This window comes from Chlamydotis macqueenii, chromosome Z (assembly GCF_036417535.1).
Source record: "Chlamydotis macqueenii isolate bChlMac1 chromosome Z, bChlMac1.mat, whole genome shotgun sequence".
NCBI lineage: Eukaryota > Metazoa > Chordata > Aves > Otidiformes > Otididae > Chlamydotis > Chlamydotis macqueenii.
In genome coordinates, this window is record NC_141593.1 from 55,781,842 (window position 1) to 55,802,481 (window position 20,640).

General features: G+C 42.0%; 1 protein-coding gene across 2 annotated transcripts in view; it reads right to left on the reverse strand.

Annotated features, from left to right (window-relative positions):
- The window catches only part of ST8SIA4 (ST8 alpha-N-acetyl-neuraminide alpha-2,8-sialyltransferase 4), a 57,018-nt gene extending 36,628 nt beyond the window's left edge, over positions 1-20,390 (reverse strand). Inside the window, exons 1-3 of one of the 2 annotated variants that reach the window (XM_086770825.1) lie at positions 19,977-20,390; positions 15,243-15,374; positions 4,403-4,660 (exon numbers count right to left, since the gene is read on the reverse strand). In XM_086770825.1, coding sequence (XP_086626951.1) covers positions 4,403-4,660; positions 15,243-15,374; positions 19,977-20,089 — 503 coding nt within the window. In that variant the 5' untranslated portion in view covers positions 20,090-20,390. The remainder of the gene's footprint in view (positions 1-4,402; positions 4,661-15,242; positions 15,375-19,976) is intronic. The other variant, XM_086770826.1, reaches the window with a different exon arrangement.
- Between the last annotated feature and the right edge of the window lie 250 nt (positions 20,391-20,640).

Below are 20,640 nucleotides of genomic sequence, written 5' to 3' on the forward strand. Positions count from 1 at the left end.
TACGCTGTCTTCCGATCGTAACATAGAATCATAGAATGGTTAGGATTGGAAGGGACCTTCAAGGGTCATCTAGTCCGACCCCCCTGCAAGGAGCAAGGACATCTCCAACAGGATCACGTTGCTCAGAGCCTCGTCCAACCTGGGCCTGAATGTTTCCAGGGATGGGGCATTTACCACTTCTCTGGGCAACCAGTGTTCCACTACCTTCATCCTAAAAAAAAAAATGTATTCCTTCTATCTAGTCTAAACCTACCTCTCCTTATTTTAAAACCATTACCCCTTGCCCTATCACAACAGGCCCTGATAAAGAGTTTCTCCCCATCTTTCTTGTAGGCCCCCTTTAGGTACTGGAAGGCTGCTATAAGGTCTCCCCGGAGCCTTCTCTTCTCCAGGCTGAACAGCCCCAACTCTCTCAGCCTGGCCTCATAAGAGATCATTATCACCAAGGATGGCAAAAATACTCAAATCGTAGATGTCAACAGAGTTAGCAAGAAAACGCTCCAAGAGGAGAAAGAGGAGTTGTTAGGTATAAAGTAGGCACTTCAGTCCAAAGAAAGAAGCAATTAATATCCTGCCACAACTGTTCCTTGTCAGAGAATTCCTAAGCTAGTCAAACAGCTTCACTCAACAGGCCTGTTCTCCATACAGCCCAACTGAAATGAAACTGACTTTTCCAGAAGCAGTGTCAGCAGGAAAAAAAACCCACAAGATTACTTACTAGGTTTGGAGTTTTATGTTTATTTGAATCGTATTTAAATCTCGGGGAGTGAGCAATGTATACGTGACCCAACAATTAGAGAAACAGCTGAAAACAGTACCATGCGAAAAACAGCTCCAGCAACAGCACTGTGCCTTTTATACATTTCAAATGTAATCTGGCTGATTATCTCCTGTTTTCATTCTTATTTATTTTACGGAATCAGATATTCTGGAATGCTTCAGACCCTTTCTGGATATAGTATCACAATGCAGCATGCTTTAGCTCACCACTACAAAAGTAGTAGAGGTGCAAAGATCCATAGTCACTTAGTAGGGTGTAAAAACGTAAGAGGAAAGGAATATGGGAAACAGGAAATAGTTTATAGTCAGCACAGTTGGTTTTTTTTTTAATAGCAAAGAGTCTCCTTGCTTCCCATTTCAACTAGATGGGTCACATTTTCTACTGTCAAAATAGGCATGTCTTCTCTAAACTTGGAGAACTAATGCATTTTATCCTAGCAGAAGATACGTCCCTAGACTTTTGATTTCTCATGCTGTTGAGAACAAAATAAGGCTTTATGTGATTCAAGTAATTAAAACCAAGCCATTTTAAAATGTTCAATAAATATAGTAAATCTGCTTATGCTGACAAGATATTACCTTGCCTGCAAAAAAAAGACCATTATTTATGCATTTTCACAGATGTCTAAAGAAGAAGGCCCGTATTGTTTACTTGTAAAATTTGCTGACAGAATTATATGTTGGCTTGCAGGTATGCTTATTATTTGACTCCACTTCAGGTGTCTCTTTTTAAACATTTTTTGTAATAGAAGTATTCCAATCATCCTATACCTGTCAGATCAATGTTCTTTGAGAGACATTGTTATATAGAAGACACTGAATATGCTGGAATATCTCAAAGGAAGATGGACAGTTATTGGTAACTTTGAATGACTTTCAAAGACATTCACAGATACTATCAAGCTTAAATTAACTGAAGTGCTAGGTGCTGACATTCTTCTTAACCCTTAATAAAGAGTATATTCTGTGTCTTTATCAGTTACTATTAACATCTTCACCTTTACAGGAGCATCATAGTTCAAGATCTTGAGTTTATTGTACTGTAATGCAAATACTGCTGGATGTCTGTTTTGTCCTCTTCACTTTCACAGATCTTCAGTATCAGTTTTATCATTAAATCAATGGTATTCTTGGTGTTAGCTCTAGTTAGAACTGCTGTTATGAAAAACAACTCTGCCAAAAACACACACTTTTGTTTCAGATCTCAAAAGGAACATAAGAGTACTATGAAAATTAACTGGATAATATATTTAACCAAAACAGTATGGCATACTAGTCACAGCACACAGGCATAATCGCACCCGGTATGAGGAGATTCTACAAAAATTTTGTTCATCAGCCTATACACCTAGCTGCATGCATACTGTACATACAGTATGTTCTGCTTTTCAGAACAACGTCAGGTGGCAAGTAGAATGAGTGCATCTTACTTCTCTAGAAGTCAGCTGAAAGCAGATTAACAGAGTGTCATGGTAGATTTTCATACCAGAATCCTAATAGCAACAGAGGTGAGTGGTTACTAAGTATGTCAGTACCATGAGATCCTGTGATTGATTACATATCATGTTGCCTACAATTTTTCTTAAATGGAAGAAGAGGAATGGAGGAAACTAACCCTGAAGAATGCTCTGCCTTTTTCTTAAACTCAAAATACAAATTCGTTGCTATCTACTTTAAACAGATGTTACGTACCTTTGCACCCATCTAGATATAAATAAATAAATACCATATAGTTTAACCTATGCGATAACCTTTGAACTCTAAAATGTTTTAACTTGGGTTTATAAATCCAAAAATTTCACTGTATTACAACTCTGTATAGGCTGTAGAGTCAAGTAATCTACTCCTAGAACCATATAAAGATTATTACCCACAATATCATCAGAATAACTAGTTGTTATATGGATCAATTTACTACTCATCCACCATGAGAGACGTTTCTCCAGTCTAAATAACTGATTAGCATCAGTAACTTCCTGATGTTCCTATTAAGCTCCACCATTCTTTTTGATTCCTAAACAGATCTTTAAGAATATTATCTTTACTGCAGATGGCTCGAATCAGTTAAGATCTCTTAGGGCCTGTTGTGACAGGACTAGGGGTAATGGTTTTAAAATAGAGGGAGGCAGATTCAGATTAGATATTAGGAAAAAAATTTTTACAGTGAGGGTCGTAGAACACTGGAACAGGTTGCCCAGAGAGGTGGTGGATGCCCCATCCTGGAAACATTCAAGGCCAGGTTGGATGAGGCTCTGAGCAACCTGATCTAGTTGGGGATGTCCCTGCTCCTTGCAGGGGGCTTGGACTAGATGACCCTTGAAGGTCCTTTCCAACCCTAACCATTCTATGACTCTATGATTGTATCACCTAGTTTCAAGGCTAGCTAAAACACAGGGAAGAGCATGGAGATGACCTCAAAGAAATTCAATATACAATTCAAGTTAGAGTATGTACTTTGCCTTCTGAAAGAAAATTTTCATCTAGAAAATCTACTATCTGATTTTTTCCTTAGTCCTATTAAATGAATCACATTTAACCTGTCAGAGATTACAAAAGCATACCATAGGCTAAATGTGGTTTTGAAATGGGCTATTTATTTTTTGATTCCTTCTGCAAAAAGGATGCTAATTTGAAAGACTGTAGTGGTAGAAGCAAAACAAATAAGGAAAATGAAAGAGTGGTGTGTTATTGTTTCAGTTGCCACTTGCTCGTACACCATTCAAATAAAATAGAGCTTTCATGTGTATATGCTGCTTTATGTACTGAAAAACTGTAACTTTTCCATATCCTTGTGATTTTTTTTTTTTTTGCCACCATCTTTCTTCAAGGTGAGGAAAAAAAAAAGCAAGTAAGTTGCAATGACAACTAGTTCTACATCGTTTTCTGTCACTGCTCTTCTGTTTTTTGCCCTTTGACCCTTCTCAAAGCAAACCTATTGAAACTTCTGCTTCAAGAGCAGAAGGACCTATCTCTTGGCCAGCCTTCTCTACTCTATATCCATATAATGGCAGCTATTCTACTTTATTTCCTATTGATACGTGAAGTCCAAATGTATTCTATTCTGCATTTCTGAAGAATGAATAAACAGTTAAGCATATCAACATTTTTGCCCAAACTGTAGGGATACATTTCTAGAGCAATGTGAAGGGATTTAGATGTGTGATTTCCAATTACCTTAATGGCAGCCATTTGGTTCAACATCAATACATCACACTGAAATTTTACCTCATGCTGCATATAAGTAATGTAGTAATTTACAACAAGCCATCTTTACTGGCCAACAGCTAAGAAAGGATATTTTTGAAAGAGAAAATATTTTGCACTTATTCTATCAAGGACTCAATAAGAATATTTATTTTGTCTGGAATAAAACTAACAAATAGCAAAAACAAGTGCCACAAAGCTCTCTCCTCTGGCCCTTGTTTTATTTTCACTGCAAAAATAATCTTCTTGTCAACAATACTGGCATGTATTTAAATTTAGGGAGTCATATAGTGAAGGATACTGTTTCGGATTAATTTCAGACAATGCCTGAAATCTATACTTCAGAGTAAAACATTTCTCCCAGCTTTTGTCCAAGAAACATAGTAGGCTGTATCTTCAACAGTGGATGAAAACTCACCTTATTACAAAGTCATGGCTATCAATCTCTTTTCCACATCCACTGTCCAGAAGGATGCCAGAATTCCCAACAACTGCACAGGTTTTGAACCGACGATTCTTCATTGGGGAAACTTCAGGGAGAAGGCTGTGCAAATCCTGAGAAATGTTTAGGGTGCGACGTCTGTCCAGTACATAATGGATTACATCTCCTGGTTTGAAGCTGCTTTTGACCACTGAGACATCTCTTTCAGCATCCAAGAATCGAAGAATGTTCTTTCTGGGTTGACAGAAAAATGCACAGATAAAACCCAACGCTCACTGCTCGCATGGGGTTTATCTAATAGTAATACAGACTGTACAGAGCATACAACGTAAAGCAGAGGGTAGATAGTGTCAGACAGACTAAGGTCATTTCCCATGCTCTAGGATGGAGTTAGAGCAAAGCTGTTAGGATAGAGATCAAATCTCGGTTACAATACAACACACAAATACTACAGTTACAGAGCTTAATGACTCCCTAGAGACAAAGGCACTGAGAGACCAAGGGAAGATGACTTTGGTAATTAGAAGGCATACTATTTTTGTGTATTTTACAAAACTTTGGAATAACCACATATTTGAGAAAGGACCAGAGCAGTTTGTTTTCATAGAAACATCACAGAAACATAGTTAAATACACGAGGTATTCATGCTTTAGGAAATAAACGTTTCACTACAATCTTATCTCTCACAAATCTGCTTGGTTCAGGAATGGCCATGTTTTCTTACAGATTCTTATTTCACTGTAAGAACAACAAATTCACTTTAACATAAACTTGTCCCTAATTAACTGAAGTTCAGCCAAAGTTACTCTAATTAACGTGAAATAAGAACACTCCCAGTCTTTTGGACCAATTTAAACAAAATCAGCTTAAAAACATACTGCAAATTAAACCACCGCAGCTCAGGGTCTAACCAAGCTGTTAACTGAACTCAGAGAAACACTTAGGAACTCTATCACTGCTTTAAATCAGGTTCAGCCAATCCTTTATCTCGCTCCTCTGCAATTAACTGTTTGAACTATTAGCAGGGTTCAGATATACATGATCAAGACAGGAGTTTAACAAGCTACCACGGGTCAAGTGAGCTTGGTAATTAAGCAGCTGTATACTCCCAGTCCACAGCAGGTAACAGGTGAAGAGCGTCTGTCTGGTTCAACGTCAGTTGAAGAAGTTAAAGTCATGGTAATTGTACCTGCTTACAGGGGTGAGGGCACTGACACACCTTCAATGCATAAGTTCAAGATGCTTTTAATGACTGCAGCTACATAATGACCGATACCTGCACTGGTAGTGTCAAGCAGTTTTCAGTACATATTTATCCTTGGTATGAAAAGCTGGGAAGGAATCCAGGCCGGAACTGCAGGAGCCACTGGTAGCTCAGGACTACTGAGCAAAGCCTCACAAGTCTGTGTCCATCCCTGCTCTGCAAAGCATGTGTGTTTCCAAAGGCGCATAAAGACCACATCTGACCTTAAGCACATATTTAAGTACAACACACTTATGGAGCAGACGGAGCACACTTATGGCGCTGAGCTGCCTAGGGAGTTCACTGCCTGTTACTTCAAGAGCAACTTTTGCCTCTGCAACTCTAGCAAGACAAGAAGAAGAACAGTAACTTTATATTTTCCACTGCTGTCAGCAGGTAAGGTGGATTTTAAAAAAGAATACACATTTTGTTGAGTAAGAGAATGCTATTTCTATGTAATCAGTTTTTAGAGCAGAACTTCCTTAGAGCAGATCAAAACAGGAAAAGAGACACCAGTCTAGCAATTGCAACACCCACTGAGAGACACAAAGGGGAAATAATCCTCCAGAAGTGAAAAGAGATGAACTGCAGGAACACCATGCTCACCAGCCAGCTCTTGTGTCACCACCTCAAGAGAGGAAAATCTGTCTGAAACTTGCAGCCAGTGACACAAAATACTCACCCTGGAACTGACTTGAAAAGCCATACGGGAAGTGAAACATGACAAAACATTTCTTTTAGTGTTTCCCCTCATTTCTTAAACTAAGACGAAAAAAAAAAGGGAAATAACATCTTGGGCTCCATCTGTTACATGTTACTGCTGTCATCTATGAATGAAGCAGCATCAGAGCAAAGGCAGCTTGTGCTGAGGCCTATGAGGGACTCAGAATAACAAAGCAGGACAGATAATGTTAAAACCCTGAGTGCCTGAAGCTTTTGGTAAGGCTAGGCAAGGTACTTCTGTAAAAGGAAAATGCAGACTCTACTTCAGTCTGTAAGCTAAGTGGACTTAAAATCTCCATGGGTTTAACAAGCTTCTTTTTGTGAGTACTCTGCAACAGACACATAAAATGCTAGAAAATGAAAAAGAGTAACAAAGGAGGAGTTGCCCAGTCTAGCAGTATTAAAAATTACTAGAATTCTTCATTACCTAAGAACAGAGCTACCAGAGCTATGGCTGTAAAGGACAAGATGAGTGCATGAAAAGCTATCAATAGCATCAGCCGAGCGATCCAGAGACTCATTTCACACTCACGCTGAAGTGAGAAGGGGTGACCACAAACGAGTCTCAAAAAGTAAAAGACATTATGTGAAATGTACAGAAACCTAAGCTCTGACTAATAAAAAAGTCACACGTGATTCACTATAGAACTATAGAAACTTAAAGCGCCCATCTCTGTTACCTAGAACGAATGGGCCTAATACTGTTTCTGTCAACAAAAAAGTAGCAACGTTTGTGTACAAACAGAGTACCTTGTACATTATTTTAAAATATAAGAGGAAGGTATTGAAGTTATGCAAACAGTGCCAAAAAGAAATAAAAGCACCTTGGCTTCCATTATTCATCTGGTTACTTACAGTCAAAGCTTATTTATCTAGCTGTGTGCTTACGTATGCTCATAGAAGTCCTCCAAAGGGTTTCAAGTGGACCTGAATTAGACTCAAATTTAACACAGATGAAGTTTTTGAAATGTGTAAGGAATATATTTTTCCTAATATAATATAATTTTGAGATGGGCAAAAGTAACTGAATCTTAGTACCTTCTCACATATTTTTTCTTCTCTAGAGTTGTCAGATATAGACAGGTTATTACAATACACATAAGAATCCTTCTACAAGAGAAGTGTAATAATGCTAACATGAAAATATTTTAATTGATTGATTTTAATTGATTAATCTGACTGTATCCAGGTATCTTTTAATACTGAAAAAATATGATTAAGAACGTAGACGTTCACACTATTGTTTTAAGTTCCTCTGTGCTACTGACTCATCTGTACCATGGGAATAGTAGTATTTCCCATTTTCCCATATTAAGTGCTGAGAGAAAAAAAATTACTAAAAGACACGACAAAACCTGAGAGTACATACATGAGTGTCTCAGTCTTGATGCTTGTTACTAATAAGAACTTGTTTAAACCTCTGTTCTGTCTCACAAGGACCACTGAAAATAGCACAAGGTTGTTCTGATTAAACAGACATGACAAAATAATTTAAAGTAAGTGCTCATCCACATCCAGCTGCCTATAAAATTCAAAAATAGGCTCAATTAAAGGAAAGAAAAAAAACAGCATGATTTTTAGTAAATCTTGAAGCAAAGGCATCCGGCAACCTTAAGCTAAAACGTGTAAAAGAACTTGTTTTATTTGAGGTGGTCTTCAAGTTTTGTTTTGATGAATAAAATTGAATCTGGGGTGTGGCCAGAGCCTTTTGTGGGCAGGTGAGGCAGATGTGACCTGATGTTATCTGAGGCTAAGCAGCTGTTGGCAATATGTTTACACAACTCACAGAAACATAGTGTCACAATCTGTGGTTGACCTAGGGTTTTTCTTTGATAACCAGAAACAGATGTTTGTAATTTAAGTATCAACTACAATTCCCCATTATCTCATAAAGCAGATATAATTTGGAAAGCTGTTCAGAGATCATGCTATAAACATAGAATCACAGAATAGTTTGGGGTGGAAGGGACCTTTAAAGGTCATCTAGTCCAACCCCTCTGCAAGGAGCAGGGACATCTCCAACCAGATCAGGTTGCTCAGAGCCCTGTCCAACCTGGTCTTCAATGTTTCCAGGGATGGGGCATCCACCACCTCTCTGGGCAACCTGTTCCAGTGTTCTACCATCCAAACTTCGGTAACTAAACCAAATAAAAGGGGAATTGTGGGATTTTTTTTTCCCTCAGAGCCATTACTCCTGTGCTTACTCAGCCCTGGTTTGAGGCTCTGGGTCCTGTGGCCGTGCTCTCTCTCAGCAACAGCTCCAGGTGCCCCAGGGACACTCAGGGCTGGCGTCGGAGAAGCTACCTTCGCAGGGCTGGAGGCTGCTGCCAGGCCTCCCCGCACACCCACCCCAGGTATTGCTCTGGGGCTACTTATGTGCATTTTTCTAGTTTCATTTTGTACAGTAGTCTTTGTACTACACAACTGTTTTATAACAGTAAAGCCCCTGAAGTGCATCCTCAGGGATGTACCCAGGAAGCTGGGCTAGCTCCCCAGCAACCACATTATGGAAACCGAGACGGACCAAGTGATTACCTAGTCCTCATGATCAAGATGTGCCTTTATCTGCACAACCTCCAGCCCATGTTTATCTAATATATTCCTAACAACCTCCCATGGTGGGGACTCAGTAAACACCCCACACAATCTATGTCAGTGCTTCCCTAGCCTTGCCAGCAGCACAATATTCCTCACACCAGCTCAGATCTTTCCCACAGTGGCCGAAGTCTGTTCTTCCTCCTTGCACCCTGCCTGTGGAGGACAGACTATTCCTTACTCTTTGCAATAGCCTTCATTTACCTGAGGCTGAGAAGCCATTCAACTTTTTTTTTTTTTAAACTTTTATTTTTGAACTGAACCGATCATGCGTTGTAGATCTCTGGCCCCTCTTGCTGCTCCCCTGCAGACTTTCTCTGAGCGACTCACACAGAACTCGATTTTCCAAACAACTCCCCTCTAACCCTCGCAAGTCCTCACGCTGCCTTGCGCTCTCCAGCTGGAATGCAGAAGGCAGCTTCAGTCTTTGAAATCACCAAGGACCACGACCTAGTTAAAGCAATGCCAGGCAATGCTGTTCTCCTTCAAGAGGCTTTCTTAAAAGTCCCTTTTAGCCAGACTGAAGCCAGACCCAGCACAGCTGCAAACGTGCAGTCCCCGCTGTCTCCTCAGGAGGCCAACAGGAGATGCAGCCACCTACAAGGGCAGGCTGTGACCTTCTGCTACCACACAGTTCATTCCTGCTTTGTTTTGGTTTTTAATTAAACAACACTAAAAATACTCCCGTCCCAAAAGAGTAGTTCTCTCCAACTCTCTGCTTGCCTCTAGCGCTGAAGGAGAAACAGGTACTTAAGACCAAACTGTGTTTGTATGTTCGAGTAAGGGAAAAATGAGTAGTTTACTTTGATTAATTATCTTTCCTCTCCTGTATTTCCTTTTTATGCTCTCTCTGTGCAAACTGATCACAAGCAGACTTCTAATCAATTCAGTTCAGTTTAGGACTTCTAACAACAGTTCTAACAGTTGAGCTCTATGTTCCTGAATGTGTACTTCAAGCAACTATAGGGAGGATTTTTCATATGCTACCAAAACAAAAGATTATTTTTTTCATTTTTTTAAAGAGCTATTTATTACTGCAAGGCCAATGGTTACTCATATTCAAATGTTTTTATTTGCTTTGTAAGACATCTTACCATAAGTATTTCCATTTCTAAATATTGTCTTGATCACTTCGACAGTAACTAAACAGTTTAAGTGCTGACTTCGGATCTCTCTGAAATTTAATACAGTCTTCAAACTTTAGATTTTTTTAAAAATTCATTTGGTGCTTTTTTCCCTTGTTTTTTTTTTATAAGACAAAACATACAAAATTGTTTTGATACATAATTAGTACATGCCCAGTGACATCTCACCCTCAAGAGACTCTCATCCCACTGAAGTTACTGAAGATTCTCATTCACTTTTTTCTCCTTCATTTCAAAAATTCTCCAAGCCTTGGATTTGTTAAAAACACGCCTAACAGCAACTAACCACAGAAAGGTTCCTGGTGCTCCCCAGACCATGGAGGACCAGACAAATAGAAGTGCGGTACTAAGGGAAGCTGCTGTCTGACTCTGTCTCTATTGCAGCCCTCCTCGTGCCCTTCAGGGCACGCCGCTCTCCCCTGACCAGAAAAGCCACTTCAGCAGCTGAAGCACCTACTAATCGCACACAAATCTTCAGCTGGCATAAAAAAAGGAAAAGAGGGCTTTTACATGGGTGACTCGGCTACTGCTCACCATGATGGCCAGCCATACATCAGTTTTTCATTAATTTAAGCAAGTTACAGTCAAAAGAAAGGAGTCAAAGGAGTTAATCACCTGTTGTGGTTTTGTTTAGTGAGGGGGGACCTACTCACAGTGAATACTGACTTTTCAGTTCAGGTAAGGGTCTAAAGCAAGCAAAACACCCTTACGGTTTATTATGACTAAACCAGACTAGACAGCCCCAGTTTGCATGTCTTACAGACACAGAAGATGTGAAGGAAACAGTGCAACTGGCCCCAAAACGTTGCTCCAAAAGCTTCAGAGCAACTGTACTGGTCCATTACCAGCTCAGTATTTACTGCTTGCACTTCAGGGACTTACCACAGCTGTTTCATATCAACCTGAAAGACAAACAATGATAATAATCTGAACCTTCCTAAGGAGGAAGTGGCACTTTTTTTTTTTTATGATGCTGTTAACATCTTAAAAGTTCTCACACTTTTCTGACAGGAAATAGCCACTCATCAAGTTCTCTGTCACACTGCACAAATACCTTGACCAACGTTTGCTTTTTGTTTTGTTTTTTTTTTTTTAATTTTACCTTCCTGCAATTCAAAACCTTTATCTTCTCCTCCCAACATAAATGCCCACATTCAATAAAAAATAAGTGGAAGGAGAAAGTCACACTGAGATGTCAGACTGCAGTTCATTTCACACAGATCACAGATGTGCTGGCATCAGTCCTGTGTGGAAGGCTTCCCCAGACAGATTCATAGCACCTCAGCCACATCTCTCCTCTCTTAAAGTACAGCCTTCAGTACAACCGAAGTTTCCTAATTTCCATAACTGCAAAACCTTCACACTGCTACAGAGAGTGGCAAGGTCTTAAGACACAAAACCTTGGGGAAAATTCTCTCTCTTCTTCATGACTGAAATAATTCAGACAGAACGGGAGCCAAGCAAGCAATCTCCTTCCCTTAGGCACAGGAATTACCAATTATTCTTCAAAGGATTTGTCAGCAATCAGAAGGTAACATCATTTGGAAAAATCACTCTCCCACTAGAGCAATCGTGACTGGCAAGGCAGCACGTCTGCTAGTCTCAAGTAATTAGTAATACTCACTCTTTCCACCTCTATCACAGAAAGTCTAGCTCTTTCTTCCAATGCCTGCTTAACATCTCCAAAAGGCTGCTGCCCTCCCAAAAGAACTGCTACACTCCCTAAACTGCATCTTCTGGCTGCAAAGTCCCTGAGAGCATCTTGTGATGCCCAGCGGAAGCTTTTCATTCTCCCATGGGGTGCTGATAAAGGAGCTTTTTCACTCATTGACTCCTGTCTGAGCCTGGCCTTGCCAAGAATTCCTATGACCTTTGAGGTTGACAGACTGGGGAGCAACCTGAGCAAAAATAAGATGGCCAGAGATGATGCCCATGGTCAACAAAGCAAACAGCAAAGCATAATATTCTAGCAGCCAGCTAACTACATCCAGACATACCGCTGATCAACAGTTCTTGCACAAAAGAAAATTATCAGGTATCTCCTATGTCTTAAAATTGCTAATGTGGGTGTCAACCTGCCATAAGACAGGAAAGTGGCTGCTGTTTACAAGTGGTTATAAGTTTTATGAAACATCTTTATGCTGTACATTAATGGTTTCATAAATTATTTCTGCACTGCTAAGAAGTGAGAACTTTTTATGCATTATTCAATAGGCACTGGCTTTTCGTTTGTTTGTTTCTCTCTTACCACTATTTGCTAGAGTCAACCTCATACCACAAGACCACCACTGTTCACATTAACAGTTGCAGTATGTATGTATGTGTGCAGTGTGAATCATCTTCACAGTCTACACAGTGCATGTAATACACTTTGGAAAGCTGAACAGTTAGTTTAACCACGAGAACACTCTAGGAGATGGCTAGACATATTTGAAGTTAGTCCTGATAGGTCTGTAAGTGTAAAAATATTTACGGCTAAGATGCTTCTTACTGCTGTGACAGGGAAGAAAGGTGTATAGCAAACCACCTGCAAAAGTGAAAGAAGAATGCACGTTGTTTAGTCAGCATCAGAGTTGAACATCTATCACAGGGCTTCCTCAAGAAAAAGCATGCCAAACCTCCCTCCCTCACCCCTGAGTACCATGACTGAATACGCTACACGCATTAGCAAAGAGGATTTCTGGGAAGAATATGACTGGCTGGTAGCATCGACTCAATTCATTTAGCTCATGTCAAATTAACTCACACTGATCTAACATCTTTTACTGCTTCAATGCAAACACCTACTCTCTGCCCTGGTGTTCATGATGGTCCGTCATTTCATCTGAAAACAAGACTAGCAATGGGGACACCTCAGCTCTACGCTCTTTACAGTAAAGAAAATCTTTATGCTGATAAAGTGGAACCCTTACTGCTTAAACCAGTCTACAAAATACATGTTTTTCTTCACTGTACTACTGAGAGAAAAAAAAAAAAACCCGTTCACTGTTCAATTTTTAAAAAATACCACATAATCACATCACAGTGCTTCTTAAGAGCACATTAGTAATTTATCAAATGAGAGAACTTCTCCTCTCCAGCCAACAGTGAGGAAAAAACTGATTTTGAAACTCTTTATTTCAGTAGACTGAAATGATACACATGTAGTAACAGGCTTAAAAAAAATCTGAAGTATTCTCTACTGTTTTACCTCTTTGTCTGAATGATGTATTTTGCTTTTGAAACAGGTGAAAAATTTGCATAATCCATGCTTCATTTTCTTTCTTAATTTTAATCAAAAAAGTTACTGTAACATTTTTACTTGCTTGTTGTTTGGCTTAAGCAGCAAGGCGTATTAATTTTAAAGGGCTGTGAAATACAACACCTGATTTTTCAACAAAATGACTGAAAAGAGTTACTGTCTCTACTTACAGTCACTCAATGGCTTCCAAATCAGTTTACTTCACAAATAAAACAGTGTGCTATTTACTCCTAATTGTCAGACCCACAACCTGTGACTTGAAATTTCAGTAGTATTGTTCTGAATTTATTCAACAGTTCTCCAACTTAAGTTGTCAGATACACGTATAAAAATGTTAAATAGTATTACTGTTATAAAAAATCTGCCTATCTTTCCTAGACTACCCCGGAGCAGAACTTAGCCTTTACGGAACAACCATACACTGGTCAAACAGGCTGCACCTGAACCAACGGCTCTGGGAGAAACTCCATTCCTGAGCTGCAACTCAGCTACATTTTAGGGCGACCACCAGGTCTTCACGGGTCGGAAACCCAGGTGCCTGGTGAGCAGCCGAGTGCCCAAGGGTCCCTTCGCCTAGCCAGTCAGGGAGTGGGGACTCCACAGAGCACCTGCCAGGCAGCTGAGACACAGCTGTAGGCTCCAGATAAGTAATTTACTGCCTATCCAAATCCTGCTACTTCTCCATCCCTAACACCGTTCCTCAGCTTTCACAGCGGGGCTGTGCTATGTCCATTATAGCAGAAGACTTCCGAACATCAGTCCTTTACTACAGCTTCATACATTTCTGAGCTACCCATATCTTCTGCGTGTTTTAGAATTAGGGACATAAAACAGCGGTCATTAAAAAAAAAAGAATCCATTCTCATTCACAGCAGCCAGGTTTTCATACATGGAAACACTGCTTGTTTAAGGGTTTTGTAAACTGTCCTTTAACTAAGGAAAAAAAAAGAAAAAAAAAGGCAGAAAGTGAAATGACATAGAAATCACAGAATATCAGGTCTACTCTCCTATGTGATTGCTCATAAAAATAGTTATTTTCTACAATTTTTCACAGAATGTGACTCTCTCAGCCCTCCACACTGCCAACCCATGCTCCATTTGCTTCTCTCACTGGCCACCTTCTTCATTAAGACGGGGAAGTTAGGATGACGATATGACACGCTAAGAGGCTTTTGCTTTCTCTCTCTCAGGCCCCAAGGTAAGCAGGCCCATTGCAACTGCTAAGACATACCAGAACTACAACTCAATTGAACTCTGCTACTTGTGTTTCCCCCTCCCAACATGAGCCTAAAGCTCTTTTTCACCTCTCTGACCTCAGGAAAGAAAACTGCGTCAGACACAGGTAGAGTCAATGACCTTGTGACTCGGACCAGCCACAGACAGGGTTGGATTCACAGCACCCAACGTCCTAACTCTTGACTTCTACATCTAAGTTGTTCTCCTAAACTCCCTTTGCAGTTAACGGAGAAAAGCTGGTATGCTCAGGGTACTTTCATCTGTCCTATTTGAGACCTTTAGAATGACAGGAGATCACGTCCTAGAAGTACCGATTTCACGCCACTTATTGCAAGAGAGTTTTAGACAACCAGCTCAAACGTGGACTTGCATAACACAGGTACTGACTGCACGGGTCTGACACAGCCGGATGAAAACATTTTATTTATTTTTATGAAGGATGCCTTGACTTTGGAGTCTAATGTAATTTAGTTGCATTTCACATCGCACCTTAAATATGTACAGTTATAAAACATTCACCTGCAACCATAAATCAAATGACTGTTTCCCACACAAGAAGAATTATAGGCAATATGAAAATAAAAGAATTATAGGAAATATGAAATGAACTGCTTTTCATTTAAGACACTCACCTTATTTCCAGTACCAAAGAAGAATTGATTTTCCAACCTTCTACAGCATGCTGGAAGATCGAGGAGCCACCCTTTCGAATTATTTTATCAGAGCTATTGATCATTGATCTACTCAAACTCAGTTCACCATCTCTGCAATGCAATATAAAAGACACAATTACATCAAGGCTGACTCTAGTTTTAAATCATTTACGTCACAAGCAGCAGTGATATTTCCTTTTATTCACAACAAAAAGAAGCAATTATCTCCTCTTCAGACTTATTCTGCTCGCCAAAGCAAATAAACTGCACTTGTAAGAAATCCATGGGACACCTATATCTAATACTTGGATATACCCTGTACAAGCATAAATATGCTGGTATTTGTAATGCAACAGACATAATAAGAACCACAATAAACTCAGATTTGTGAACCTGTACGAAACCTCAGTATGTTTGTGAGGCAGATTCTGCACTTCTACATTCCAAATTGCCAGTGCTAAACTAAGAATTAAGCATTAACTTTGAAGTCTTCCCCCAGCAGGGAGGGGAATTGCCTCCTATTGATACAAAAAGACTTTCATGCATGAAATTTCAGAGTTTAACAGCATACAAAGCACAAAATTTTCCAAGACTTTGTGCAGCTTTCATATGCACAAGTACAAACAATCACAGTTGTCTTATTCTCTTCATCAATCTCACCATATTCATAAATTTTGGTAAGGTAACCTTAAAAAGATAAAAAGATGTAGTAAGCTGTGGTGTGATGACGACTGAACATCTGGTGAGGTATCTGAAGTTACCAGTTGCAATGGTATTAGCCAATTGGGTCACACAAATGTGACAGAGGAGCAAAAACACCTCAAGCACAACTTATGGTGTTAGGTTTAAAATCTGTTTCTATCTTCATATGTTTCCATTATCTTCCATACTGTTTCCATTCAGGTGCAGAGCAGCGTTCTGATGAGTTCAAACACAGCTATGAATCCAACTCAAAGTTGTTGGATATAACGTTCTGCTACGTAGAATGTCTTGTATCTCAGGAGTACATGTAACAGTAATACACAGAAATCTCTTCATGCTCCGAAATAGTGCCAATAACAGTAACTTCACTGAGCTCACAAACAGAACTTTTGACCACCAGGCATTCAACCAACAGAACGGAAAAGGTGTGAGACGATATGCTTTCTAGGGAATCTTTGACTCTTTTTCCTGTGGCTGTAAGTTCTTAAAACAATTGGATCTTTGCCCTTAGTAAGAACTACAACAACATTACCGTAGTGTGTGTATATATATATATAAAAATAAAGTATTAATATGTGGTAAATTACATAGCAGACTGAACTCAAACTAAGCTGCAACGGGACATTAATTAAGCTAAATTAACAGAACTGGTAACATGTAGTCATTTTCAAAAAGTGCTACGATGGTAAAAGCTCCTGTAACTAACGAACCAGGATCACACACCCCATTAAAAACACTGACGACTACCAACGCCCTCCCTCCATCCCTCCCCTCATCCCCCCTAAGCCAACGCGCTGCAGGACGCAGGCTGCCCTGACTCAGAGGGGAGAGTGCCACCTACCGAAAAACCTACAGCTTCAGTACATCGCCTGGGTACAAAATCTGTATGCAAACCATCCAAAACACCCTAATTGAGGGCATGGGAGGATGCTGCAGTAGTCCTAAAATTCAATAACCAGAATGCGATTAACACTTTTTGCTATTTTAAAATGTTTTACCAGCAAAAATTTTTCCATAAGGGCTGTAACTATATTTATTATGCGTACTTTTCCTGCTTATATTTTCTAGATGCACAGAGCGTGTGCATCTAAAGGAAAATTACCAAAATACGTCCAGGTAAAGTACTCAGTCTAAATGTACCTCGGAGATGTCACCAGTTTATGCTGGGTTAAATGTTATCCAGTTGACACTTTAACAGTGACAGAGGTGACAAAACTTACATTGCCAATATCTAAAGCACCACAGCATGTGAAATGCAGTTGTCCTCCATACTCACAATTTACATCTGCAGTGAGCTATACAGACTGTACAGTAAAACAATTTTAAATTTTGTTCTCATAAGCTAAGAGGGTCCTAGGCACTTTGTGTTAAAGTTCTACTAGGGATACCAAGGTGTTCACTTACATGCCTCTCTCCCTTTTACTGGTATTGTTTCATTTTTCACCTAAAGTAATATTAAATAAACTAACACATAAAAAGCTAAATTTACTCCTAAGAATTGTTCACTGTGTAAACAACCATGAAAAAAAATTGAGCTACTTCCTATCTTCCAGGATAATGCAAATCCTCTCTGATGTAAATGAAACAGCTGCCATAGTGTGGCACCAACTTGTGTCTGACAGCGTCAACCTTCCCTCTGAATTAGCTTGCCTTGGTGACCCATCAGACCATCTCTTCTCCCGAAGATAGTTCATTAAATATAAATAACTGCCTTCGACCATATTCCGTATCAGTAAAAGACAGCACAGGAAACACCGCATTCCACATAATATGTGTGTTTCATTACTTGCTTAACCTTTAAAAGGACACTACTGCCTAGTTTAAAGAAGGGCACGCTTTTGCAATTACTGCCCTTGCAAACTTTTATGTGAGAACACAGCTGATTTAAGGTTTACCACATACTTTGGAATTGCACATCGTCCATTTCGGAACGTCTGGGATTTATCTGCAGTGTCACTAATAAACAAAAAAATGGGCCACCTCGCGCACTCACGGGTCTGCATTACTGGTACTTCTGGATGTAAAACACCCCATGGAGAACTGACTTTTATTTCCCATGCGGCCAGTCAAAAATAAACAAATGGCATGAGCCCTTCCTTCAGGAGAAAGGCAGGTGTAACATCAATAGCGGCAGCAGATACTAGTGGTACACTCGGGTTGTTTTTTTTTTTCCTGCTTTGTACAGTACCAGATGAGACGACAGGCTGGGAAAATAAACCATATTCTAATATCCTTAGCCAAAGGAAGTAGCACCATACTGCACAAGAAGTCTCGCTGATACCACAGAAGTAGAGATGCTACTAAATGACCTGGCAGAAGCACACTATAGGTATATTTTAAAGCGCTGCTAAGAACATACATATTTATGACTAAATATATTTATTTTCTTTCATTTAATATTAAATCTTCAGTTCATTTTAGTGCCTTTTAGATCGTGTCAAACAATGTACTATAACCTGAAGGGGACTTTTCTTGCAAATATATACAGATTCTACCTAGTGACTAATTTCTGAATCATTTTAGCAGGAAGGAGTACACATTAAGAAACCTGAGTGTCTTTAGTGCTGATTCTCCTTCACACATTCCTTTTCAAATTATTTTTGCACATCTACAACTCAAAAAATTTAAACTTTCATACATCTCATAAGTACACAGACACCAGAGCGCCGTGGCAGGAACTGGGCTTACACCCAGGCTGAAAGAGAGGGAGTGACCAGCAAGTTGTGATAATCTTTCATACCAAGGGAAGTAAACATCACCTCATCAACCCCAGCCACACACACACGGGCGAGGGAGGTGCTGGGGCCGCTGCTATGCCCAGCTGTGTCCTGCTGCCTGCACCCCGCTTCCGCAGCAGGCTGCCTGGGCAAGGGCGGGGAACGAGGGGTGCACTTTCTGCCTTTAACTCTGGGGACTGCGGAGGGCGAACTGAAGACTAACTAGCTTGCAATTGCCCCAGCTTCTTCCAGGCCTTGTATGGGCACCTACAACACCCCTGTGCCTCCTGCCTGCCCTTCAGGCAAGGGCTTACACCAAAGGAGGAAAACCTGCTGAGAACGCAATCTGCCCCGCGTCCCCGTCGATCCGCACAAGCAAACAGAAAGTGTAAGCACCTTCCCCGACTCCGCCGATGTCACTATGCCACCGCGGAACTTGGGCATCCCTCCTTCCGAAAATAATAAAAAAAAAAAAAAACCAAAAACAAAAGAAACCAAACCAAACTAAAACACAACCCAGACCCTCTCTAAGGAGAAAGAGGCTTGGCTGAAAACTCAACATCTTCACAGGATAGCTGCAAGTTGGGAGAAAAATAAGGAATACAGGCGCGCGCATACACGAACACACCGCGCGACAAAGAGAGCTGAGGTGCGAACAGAAAAACGGCAAGGGACTCTTCGCCTTTTATTCTCAACAGAAGACAGGCAGGAGAGGGGAAATACGTAACAGAGGGTCTCAGCGAGGGACCCGAGTTTCCAGGGGGGTGGCCCGGGGGCTAACGGGGGGATGCCCCTCACACTCTCGGAGCTGGCATCCCCAAGGAGCAGCCAAGTTAAGCATGGCTCCCAGGCGAACTTCAAGGCCGGAGGCAGGGGCCACCCGGCGCCGCCCGCCGCCCTGCACGCCCGCCTCCGAAGAGCTCCCGAAATAGAAGAGGTGGGCACCACGCGCTCCGGCCGCCGCCGCCTCGGGCCACGCCGGCCCTCCGGGCACAGCCGCGGGCTGCCGAACGTCACCCCCCGCCTTCGGCACCGGGCGACTCCCCCCATCCCTCCTCCGAGCCCCTAGCCCGCAGCTGCCGAGCCCCGCCGGCCAAACCCCCTCGTACCCCGTCCCGCGGCGCGACCCGCCCCCCACCCGCGCCGAGTTGCGGCGGCACCGCAAGGGAGCAGGTCCCGGGGTAGGGGCGGGAGAACGCCGGGTGCCCCTAAGACCCGGGTGGGGCGGCGGGGAGGACCCCGGGCGGCGGCACGGCCCCGCCACCCCCTCGGAGAGGGGTTACCCCGCGGTTACCCGGCCAGCGGTGCCTCCTGGCGCTCCTCGGTCCGGGCGATTTCTTTCGTTTTGTAAAAGATGAGGAGGAGGCTGATGGTGCACACAGTCCAGCGCTTCCTGACGGAACGCATGTCTTCTGCGAAGCGCGGCCCCCCTCCCCCTTTTCCTTTGTTTGTCAGGGGTGTGCGGAAAACAACTCCACGCGCAGCAAAAATTGCCAAAAACACAGCAACGCTGGTTCTTTTCGCAATAGTTAAAGAAGAAAAAAAAAATTAAAAAATGAGGCGAGCGCAGGGGACTGTCGACCGTTTAGTTTTGTCTTTCTTTCACCCTGTCCTCCCCTGCCCAGCAGCCGGGCTCGCGGCCGGCGGCTCGCCCTCCTCGGCGGGGGCGAGGGGTGGGAATGGGCAAAGTCCGTGGTGCCGCCACTGAGCACCGGCCCAAGACCGCTGCTCCGCTCTAGCCCCGGCTCACGGCTCCGGCTGCACCGCGGCCCCGTTGCGATCGCGGTGGCGGGCCGGGGGCGACGCTGGCGCCTCCCTCCGCGCTGCGGGGCGGTGGCGGGCGGAGCGCCGGCCAATGGGCGCCGCGCGGGGGCGGGCGGCGGGCGGGCCCGGACCGCGGCGGGAGCGCGCTGAGGGCACCCGCTGGAGCGGCGCTGGGCACCCCCCCCCGCCACGGT